General features: G+C 46.2%; 1 protein-coding gene across 1 annotated transcript in view; it reads left to right on the top strand.

Annotated features, from left to right (window-relative positions):
- The first annotated feature begins 2267 nt into the window (after positions 1 to 2267).
- Slc3a1 (solute carrier family 3 member 1) overlaps positions 2268 to 10500 on the top strand; it is a 31257-nt gene continuing 23024 nt past the window's right edge. Inside the window, exons 1-3 of the mRNA XM_028892696.2 lie at positions 2268 to 2694; positions 8080 to 8259; positions 8402 to 8556. Of these exons, the coding sequence (XP_028748529.1) occupies positions 2268 to 2694; positions 8080 to 8259; positions 8402 to 8556 (762 nt within the window). The remainder of the gene's footprint in view (positions 2695 to 8079; positions 8260 to 8401; positions 8557 to 10500) is intronic.

Raw genomic sequence — 10500 nt, 5'->3', positions numbered from 1 at the left:
ACTGCGTCTTAGGATTTCTGTTGCTGTGATTAAACACTGTGAGCATAACACAAGCTTGGAAGGAGAGGGTTTATTTTAGCCTATAACTCTCAGGTCACACTCCATTGCTGAGAAAGTCTGAGCAGGATCTGGAGGCAGGAGCAGATGCAAAAGTCATGGAGGGGTGCTGCTTACTGGCTTGCTCCACATGACTCCCTCAGCCTGTTTCCTTAGAGCCCAAGACCGCTAGCCTAGGGATGGCCCCACCCACCATGGGCTGAGCCCTCCCACATCACTCAAGAAAATGCCCTACAGGCCAATCTGGTGAGGGCATTTTGTCCGTTAATGTCACCTCTTCCCAAATGACTCTAGCTTGTGTCAAGTTGCCCAAATACTAGCCAGCACTGACTGGAACCTTTAAAAGTGTGGGTCAAGGGCCTGTAGAGATGATTCAGTGGGTCAGAATGCTGAGCAAGCTTAAGGGCCGAGCTCTTTAACACAGCACCCTTGTAAGAGGCCAGGCATGGTTAAATGTGCCAGTGACCTTAGCACCACAGCAAGGCAGAGACATGGATTGTTTAGACACTGGTCATCAGCATAGCTTTGAGACCTTATCGCAAAGGAATAGGAAGAGTGTGATCGAGCAGGCAACCTGAGTTGGTCCTGTGATCCTCCTGTGAACCTGTGCTTGTAGGTGTACACACACACACACACACACACACAGAGCCGGGGGGTGGGACAAATATATCCTTTCTCTGAGAAAAGATGAATTTGTATTGAAAACGGTCATTATGTAGTTGACAGATAAAGCAGTATTAAAACATGCATGTTAAACTCATTAGCCACCTCTTTGAGTTCAAGGCCATCCTGGTCTTCATAGTGACTTCCAAGCCAACTTGTCAAAACAGACAACAGCACAAAACAACTTTCATTACAAAGAAGTTTCGTGTATAATTAAAACAATGAGAAATAGCATTTATTAGGTGTAGTTTATGAGGAGGGATTTGGCATTTACTTATTTGTAAGAATATATTTAGGTGGGTGGTGGTGGTGCACACCTTTAATCCTAGCACTCGGGAGGCAGAGGCAGGAGGATCTATGTTCCAGGGACAGCTAAAGCTACAGAGAGAAACCCTGTCTCCAAAAACAGAAAATGTTAGACAAAATTTAGTAGTTCATTATTCTGGATCAAATCGTTCTACAGAAAACCCTTCAATGTTAGGCACCCAGGCAATTTCCCTAATGAGAAAAAAACGGGGGGGGGTGGGGTGGCAGTTGAGTTCAATCCCAGAACCCAGGTAAAGGTGGAAGGAGACGGCTAGCTCCACAGCATTGTTATCCTCTGACCGCGCGCGCGCGCGCGCGCACAATATACACAATAGTAATAAAATTTAAAAAAGAAAAATGTCTCCTATCTAATCAAACAAGCCCTCAAGTGCGGCTGATAGTCTCATTCCTTGAGGCTTAGGGAATCCTGGAGGCGAGCACTTCAGCCCTCCAGCTGAATGCGTTCTACACTTGTCAATGATTAAACAACTGTTTAGTGCTAGCATTAAGGACTGTTTGCCTGTAGTAATACACTTGAACTTGCAAGGCTCAGAAGCCTTTCTCCCCCACCGTGGTTCTTTGAGTGCTTAAAAAAATGTTAGGTCACAGGGATCAAAGAACTCTAGGTCAAGCTGAGCACACACAGGGAGCTTAGCATACACATGGGCTGTCTGGAGTCAGTCTGAGCTGAAATAAAATGAGCTTCAACAATGTGGCGAGGTCCCCTGCCTCCAGAGCCTCTTCTATGTGGATCTGTAGGAAGAGAGACCTTTAAACAAACAAAAAGAACATCCAGTTTCCCCCTTGTGAAATTCAGGATCAGTTTTATACCTAAAGAAAGGAAATGTTATGTTCCAAACACTGTAAAGCAATTAGCATTTACCACTATACCCATTTTTTAAATATCTGGCTCAGTGGTAACGGACACCTGCCTTGTGCAACCATCATTGCTGGAGGCAGTTGGTACTCACACAAATAGCATCTTACAGTGCTTGAAACCCTGCCTCTTCTCCCTAGTCTCCTCCTCCATATATTTATTGTTACTGTAGCTGAGTCAGCCATCCGGTGTAAAGATAATTTTTACCCCCGACCCCCTTTGCCCTTCCTTGGCTGGGCAAAGTCCAGCCAGGTTTATTTATAAACCATTCAAAGCTCATTAGCAAACCACAGCACTCAGCGAGCCATCTTTCCACCTCGGTCCCTGCTGCAAAGCACCGGGAAGAGGCGCACAGGGTAGAGACATGGATGAGGACAAAAGCAGAGACTCCATCCAGATGAGTATGAAGGGATGCCGGACCAATAACGGGTTTGTCCAGAATGAAGACATCCCAGAGCTGGACTCAGACCCAAGCTCCAGGGACACCCCACAGCCCAATGCCGCTGTGAGTATCCCTGATCCAGAGGAGCCCCACCCCAAAGCCGTGCAGCCCTATGCGGGGATGCCCAAGGAGGTGCTCTTCCAGTTCTCCGGCCAGGCTCGCTACCGGGTGCCCCGGGAGATCCTCTTCTGGCTCACCGTGATTTCCGTGTTCCTGCTCATTGGGGCCACCATAGCCATCATCGCCATCTCTCCAAAATGCCTTGACTGGTGGCAGGCAGGTCCTATGTACCAGATCTACCCGAGATCTTTTAAGGACAGCGACAAGGATGGGAATGGAGATCTGAAAGGTGCGTGTTCAGAGCTCAGGACCAAACAGGGAAGGGTGGTTTGTGCCTCCCACACCTAGCTTCCTCGAAACCGTTTAGTGCCTGGGTTGTGCAGTAAGCACATTCCAGGATGGCTGGCACCCGTGCCCCTGGCGTTATCCAAGCGCCACTCAGAAGCCGGCAAACCTTGTCCTGGATGTAAAGCTATTTGCTGAAGGCCTTGGAGGCACAAGGTTCAATCTCTTGTCCACTAAGCCAATGCACATACTCATTCGTTTGTTAATCCTCCTAAAACCGCTGACTTTTTGCTGCATGTTTCAGCAGAGACTGGCTTACCTGGTATGTGACATAGCTTGTCTGGCTGGGAGTTTATTAATAAATACATCCCGTTATACAAATGTGATGTCTGCAGGAGGGAAAGACTCTTCAAGTTTCAATCCTGAGAATAAGAGAAGGCTAAAAGGACTAACACCGTGGTGTTAGCTGTCAGCCAAATAAAGGGTTCTCTAGAGCAATACTCGTATTAGTAGAAAAATAAAACCAAAATTTTATATTTTTTAAATTAAGCTAATAATGTTTCATATGTAATTTCGTATCCCTATAATTGAATGCTCCTTCAGGCCATATAAAAATGAAATTCTAGCCGGGCGTGGTGGCGCACACCTTTAATCCCAGCACTTGGGAGGCAGAGGCAGGCGGATCTCTGTGAGTTTGAGGCCAGCCTGGGCTACCAAGTGAGCTCCAGGAAAGGCGCAAAGCTACACAGAGAAACCCTGTCTCGAAAAAAACCAAAAAAAGAAAAAAGAAAGAAAGAAAAAAAAAAAGAAATTCTACCAGACGACAGTGGGTATAAACTGTGGACTGGTTGGTAGAGTCAACATGGTTTAGGACAGCAAAAAAACTGGGTGCCCGTGATCCTCCTGCCTCTGCCTCTGCCTCCTTCAGCAAATCCTACCTGTGTGTGCTCACAGAGCAAGTTCCAGGACAGGCTCCAAAGCTACACACAGAAACCCTGTCTTGGAAAAAAAAAAAAAAAAACCCACCCCCAAAACTAGGTGCTGTCCTGCTGGCCTCTAATAGCAGTCCTCAGGAGGCCAAGGAAGGACGGTTGCCATGAGTTCAAGGAGGACAAACTGGGCTCCCCACACTCCCAAAAAATTGAGGGGGGCGAGGGGAGAATGAATGAAAAGGGGGTTCAGCAAGAAGAAAACTACCAGCAAGGACATTTGTTTTCTGCAGGGATTATTTGTCTAAAGAAAACATCAGGATGATATGACAGAGCATGAGAAGGGATGCTCTAGCCTGCCTTTACAATGTTACAAGTTCTAGATCCCCAACTTTTCTTAATAACTAATGAAAGACTTTTTTTTTTTGTACTTTCATTGCACTGTCTCCAGTGTGCCCCCTCCCTTCCTGCCTCTCTTCCCACACCCTCAGTGCTGGGGGTGAATCCCAGGGCTTTGTCCAGTCCAGCGACACAAGCTTTCTGCCAGTGGCCGATTTCAGCAGCCTTTTCACTCTTAAGATAATCTTCGTGCATCGTCACTATCTGGAGAATAGTCCTCAAAGGTGCAGCTCTGGGCCTTCATTAATCTTTAGCTTACACCCTCATCCTTCCCCGGGGGCTTTGGACATGTGTATGGCCCCATTGGCACTTCCTGTGAGCACCAGCTGCCTCTCAGCCAGCAAGTGTTGGCAGTTGTATTTTGACAACGCAGAACTAGGGATCCTACCTCCTGGCCCTGCCTTCCTAGTCTGCTCCTAGGTGGTTCCCAAGTCCCCCCCCCCCAAAAAAAAAAAAAGTTTCTAGTCAGCTCTCCTGTGTTCCTTTCTGCTATTTCCTGTTATCCAGTAGGTACAGGTCCTCAAGGTCAAGGACCCTGCTCTTCTGGAGAAACCACCCTGGGTTTGGTTTTAGTGTTTGTCTTCTGTCTCCCCAAGTGTGGGCTGGGACCCCCAGTCCCTTGGTGTCTCTCCATCCCTTAGTCTTCCTCTTTTTTCCCCCTCCCTCCCTTGTGCTGGAGCATACCCTCTGCTGCCCCCAACTCCCCACCCCCACCCCCATCCTTCCCACCCCACTTCTGTACACTCAGCCCTGTGCTTGCTTCTAGTTTAAATGAAAATATTTCTTTTTTCTTTTCTTTTTCTTTCTTTCTTTTTTTTTTTTTTTTTTTTTTTGAGACAGGGTTTCTCTGTGTAGCTTTGGAGCCTGTCCTGAACTCGCTCTGTAGACCAGGCTGGCCTCGAACTCACAGAGATCCGCTCTCTTCTGCCTCCCAAGAGCTGGGATTAAAGGTATGTGCCACCACTGCCTGGCTTAAATGGAAGTATTTCTGTTGCCTGTTGATACTCTGAAGTGTGACAGCCCCTGTAAAGACAGCACAAATAAGCAGGCTGCTATAGAGAGCAGCCTACATCCCTCCAGCAGCTTAGATCTCTCCATTACTGGAGTCAGAGCCTGGACCTAGGCAACCCTAACAGGCCCAGCTCAGCCACTGCTCTCAACAGGCCAATTAAAGAGGGATAGACAAAAACAGAGAAGAGACTGATTCAATAGGCTGGGAAGAAGTCGCGTTCAGGGTTCCTGACACAAAGCTTAGGTTCCAATAGAAGGCGAGAGGTATGCACAGCTAAGCAGTACTGTCCAAAGGTGTGGTCCCATCTGTAAGTGACTCATCATTATACAGATCCATCATCCTTCCTGGTGCTCTGACCTGTAAGAACTCTCCCCCCTAGGAGACAAGCTCCTCCTCTGGCTGCATCAGGCCTCAGGCTTTTCCTTCTCCCAGCACGAGATCGGGGAAATTCTAATTCTTTAGGGACCTTTGTTTCAGTAGTCTGATAATGAAAGGGTATCTCTAGAATATCTTCACTTTGGCCGGGGCCAGGGGACTCTGTGGTCTCCTCCACCTCCTCTAGCTTAGGTGTGGCCTCTGACTTGCTTTAGGAAGGCTCATGGGAAACAGAGAGAACTACCAGCTCAAGTCTCCGAACCTGCATTTAGGACCGCGAGCTAGAAGCCACAGCAGCCAGCCAGTCATCTCCAGCTTCACGTCCATAGGCCTCCCCTGCCAAGTCTAGCCTGTCTTGTGTGTGAACTCCTGCCTTCCTACAGAAGTGAACAAGGGACCAGCCCTCGAACAGCTGCTCTGAAGACTTGAAGCCTGGCAAATACTGGTGCATTACCTGTCTTCTACCTCATCGTTATATTTTTGCTCAATCCCTCTTTTCCACGTAACAGGTCTCAGTGGTTGCTCAGTCATTTACTTATTTATTGTGCTGAAACCCAGACTTATCCCATGACACCCCAGCCCATGCCTTTCCTCATCAGCTCCTCTGCTCCAGATGGTCAGGGCTAACGCCCTGGTCCATACATCACCTTGCACATCTCTTCTCCCGTCTGCATCATCCCATCCCAGCCTCTTTACATTGCTAGAGCAGTACTGTGCAAGTTTTTTTTTTTTCAAGATGAAATTGATTTTAGTAATATATTTTGTTTAATCCAATATATTGATTTCTGTATCAATATATCAGCATAAAATATTATTGACGTATTGTAAGTTCTTTCTTTATGTACTGTGTCTTAAAAATCTGGTTTGTGCCTTCTCCTGTAGCACATCTCAACCCAGATGAGCCACAGCGCAACTGCTCAGTAACCACAGTAACCAACTGCTTTGGTATGAGCTAGTGCTTTCCAGACTATCTGGGGCCAAATGTCACTTAGTTCTTGGGCACCTTGCTCACCCACAATATTGGTTTTAAATATGAAAATCAAGAGCTAAGAATGACTGTCGCTCAGTTATAGAATACTTGCCTAGCTCTGGATTTGATCTCTGTCATTGAATGAACTAGGCATGATGGTGCATGCTTGCATGTAATCCCAGCACTGTGTGTCCTGAGCATATTCATGCGTGCATGTGCGTGCATGTGTGTGTGTGTGTGTGTGTGTGTGTGTGTGTGTGTGTGTGTGTGTTACCAGTTGCAGAGGCAGGAAGATCAGAAGTTTAAGGTTGTCCTGAGCTACATAGTAAGTTTGAAGCCAGCCTGTGTTACTTGAGACACTGTCTCAAATTTGTGTGTGTGTGTGTGCCTACACTATGTATATATATATTATGTGACATGTTAACATATTTTAAACTATGTATTTGTATTAAAGGTAAAAGGTTAGGCTAGAAGATTGATGTTATTCATAGGACAACATTGCTGTCTGAATTATACTCAAATTCAATAAAATTGCTAATATTTTGGCCTTTGATATAAAAATTTTTATTTTAGACATGTTTTGTTTTCTTTTTATTTTTAAAAACTTTAATTTATGTATAGCAATTCAATTTGCATATTAAATAACACTATAAAAATGATTTGATATAGTTTTTAAATAGAAGAAAAAAGTGGAAAATTTTCAGCTTATAAATCCCTTCACCCAAAACAAAGTTTTAAAAAATTTGCTTTTCCTAAGAGGGTCATTTAGACAAATGTGTTCAGTAACTAATCACATCTAATTTTTGTTGTCGTTGGGTTTTTTGTTTTTTGTTTTTTGTTTTTTTTTTTGAGATAGGATTTCTCTGTTTAACAGCTCTGGCTGTCCTTGAACTCACAGAGATCCACTTGCTTCTGCCTCCCAAGTGCTGGTATTAAAGGCATGGCCACCACCACCTGGCATCATGTCTAGTTTCTGTCTTATATTTAGACAGGTGTAAGTGTGGGTACAGTCTACACCTGAGAAAGGTTTTAGGGTGGCGGCACCCACATTTAGTCCCAATCCCAGCACCTGGGAGGCAGAAGCAGGTGAGTCTCTGTGAGTTCAAGGCCAGCCCAGTCTGCACGGAGACTTTCAGTCCAGCCAGGGCTCCACAGAGAGACCCTGTGTCAAACAAAAAAGGAGGAGGAGAAGGAAAGGAAGGAAGGAAAAAAGAAGGTAGGGAGGAAAGAAGGAAGGAAAGAAGGAAGGAAGGAAGGAGAAGGAAGAAGGAAGGAGGGAGGGAGGGAGGGAGGGAGGAGGCAGGCAGGCAGGCAGGCAGGCAGGCAGGCAATGTTAGGGTATTGAAAGTAGCACGAATCTTTTTCTTCATTGAAAAAACCCAATGTGCTATTCCTTTGAGGCAGTGATGGTGAGGGGGAGGCTTCTTTTCTGATGCCACTGACCGTCTGACTTTTTTTTTTTCCTCGAGACAGCGTTTCTCTGTGTAGCTTTGCGCCTTTCCTGGATCTCGCTCTCTAGCCCAGGCTGGCCTCGAACTCACAAAGATCCTCCTGGCTCTGCCTCCTGAGTGCTGGGATGAAAGGCGTGCGCCACCACCGCCCGGCCTGACATTTTTTTTTTTTAATCGCCGTCTTATTTTATTTTAAATGCTTCAAATAAAAAACCAAAGCCTCGTTTGCTCACGTCTTTGCCTCTCTCCTCAGGCATCGGAGAGAAGCTGGATTACATCGCCTCTCTACACGTAAAGACTGTTTGGATCAGTTCCTTTTACAAATCATCTTTGAAAGATTTCAGATATGGCGTTGAGGATTTCCAAGAAATTGATCCTCTTTTTGGAACAATGAGAGATTTTGAGGATTTGGTTGCCGCCATCCATGACAAAGGTAAAGGAAATGAGAAGTGTCAGGGAGAGAAACGCGGGTCGAGAGCGTCATGCCTCCCGGTTCAGGCTTGCCCATCTTCCCCTTAACTGTTGTCCTTCTCACACGGTCTGTTCCTAACATTTGAAATGGTTTTACTCATTAGGTTTAAAATTAATCGTCGATTTCATCCCAAACCACACCAGTGACAAACATCCTTGGTTTCAGTCGAGTAGGACTCGGAGCGGGAAATACGCTGATTATTACATCTGGCACAACTGCACTCGAGAGAATGGTGTGACCATCCCTCCCAACAACTGGGTAAGCATGACTGATGAGCAGACAGAAACTGGGCAGCTCTAGACTAACTGAGCAGGAGATGTGTGCAGCCCTGCAAGCAAAAGCTTCGAAGGATGTAGTTTAGAAATAGAAAACGTTTCCCAAGTGGCCTTTAGATTCCCGACTTCATCGCTGAGCTGATGGGCTCTGGGATGTGGTACCCTGCTCACTAGCATCTTCTTCCATCTCGCTCTCACCTCCCACCTCGTCCAGCATAGGTTCTGGGGGTCCTGGATGGAGATAGGAAAATAACAGTTACTATTTTTTTTTTCTACTGTCTTTTACCACTCTCCGGGGTCCTTTGTCTTCTTGACTTTTTGACCCCCTGCTGGACATCAAAAGCAAACAGAGTCATCACTTTCTCCTTTCCCGAACCTTGGTACTAAGCCTCTGGACACATCTGTTGTCATCATCCCTACCTGAGCCCTTACCTTGTCTTGGGGAGTTGACTGAGCCCAGGGCATCAGCACGGTCTCCTTGTCTTCCAGCTCCCTGCTGCCTCCTTCCCACCCGATTCTTAGCAGCAAATGCTACTCAGCATAGGAGCCATCGTCCTTCCTACTTGCTCCAGGTCCTTTCTGTCTAGGCGGCCAGATTTAGCAAATAAGAGCCCCAAACATGCATTTAAACCTGAGTTTTAGACAAGTAGTGAATGAACTTTTAGCATAAAATATTGTCCAGGCCAGGTTCTAGAGTTGCATGTTCAAAAAGATTGCAAAGGGACTGAGTTAGCTACCGACCAGCAGCTGTCATTCTTCCTGAAAATACGGCAGCATGGCTACAACTTAACCCTCACATTGTATTAAGGGGTAAGATTAATACAGAGGTCCCATGAAACATAAAAGACAGTGTGTGGAGTTGTATGTAAACTCTCCACTTTTACACAAGAAACTTGAGCACCTGCCGATTTGATGTCTGACAGGGCCCTGGAAGCCTGGCTCTCTAGGATACTCTGGCTGTCCCTGAAATTCAGGTTTGCTAGGCACCCTCTAGTCCAGCAGCGAGCTGTCTCTCGTCTCAGGCATGATCCTCCCGGTCAGGCCTGTTTCTCTCTTGTTTTCTCCCAAGTCATTTATTCCAGATTCTCTTGTCCCCATGGAGTCCCCCCTCTTCTCACCCTGACCTTCTCTGCTGGTCCTTGAAACCAACTTTCACCCCAAACACACTCAGAGTCTGCATGCTTGATGACTGACTATGTGACCTCTCTGTAACTGCCCATCCACCGAGCTCAGTGCATGATGGCACTATGCAGCCCATGACAGGCCATCAGCACATCCTGGCGTGTTTACTGCCTTAACAACCCATCTCCAAATTAACCCATTGTTAAAAGGCTATTAGCAAACATCTGTTAAGCGTTCTGGGTGCAGGCTGTCTATTAAGGGTCTTACATTCATTAACTCATCCAGTCTACCCCTCTAATTCTACAAATTAGAATTTAGTACCTGTCTTGCACATAGGCAGAGCGGGGTCACAGAGCTGGTGAATGAAAGGGCTGAGGACTGTATATATTCAGTGCTGCATCTAAAACTCACCACTCACTCCTCAGACCAGACGATCTCTTGACTACAGCACATGACAGCTGCTTTTTTTTTTTTTTTTTTTTTTTTTACCACCACCTTTTCCATCCGTCCGTCAGCTTTCCACTTGTAGGCAAGGCTGATTTTTCTAATGTAAAATGTCAACACATGCCTGGAGAGATGGCTGAGTGGTTGAGAGCACAGGCTGCACTTCCAGAAGACCCAGGTTCTCTTCCCAGCACCTACACTGGGCAGCTCACAACTGCCTGTAACTCCAGCCCTAGGGGATCTGACATCCTCTCTGGCCTCCATGGCCACACACACACGACATACACACAAACACACATGAAGCCATATAAATAAAAATAACTCTAAGATGTTAGCACATACAAATAGATGAATATGATGC

This window comes from Peromyscus leucopus, chromosome 22, assembly GCF_004664715.2.
Source record: "Peromyscus leucopus breed LL Stock chromosome 22, UCI_PerLeu_2.1, whole genome shotgun sequence".
Classification (NCBI taxonomy): domain Eukaryota; kingdom Metazoa; phylum Chordata; class Mammalia; order Rodentia; family Cricetidae; genus Peromyscus; species Peromyscus leucopus.
This window is presented reverse-complemented; position numbering and strand designations above follow the sequence as displayed.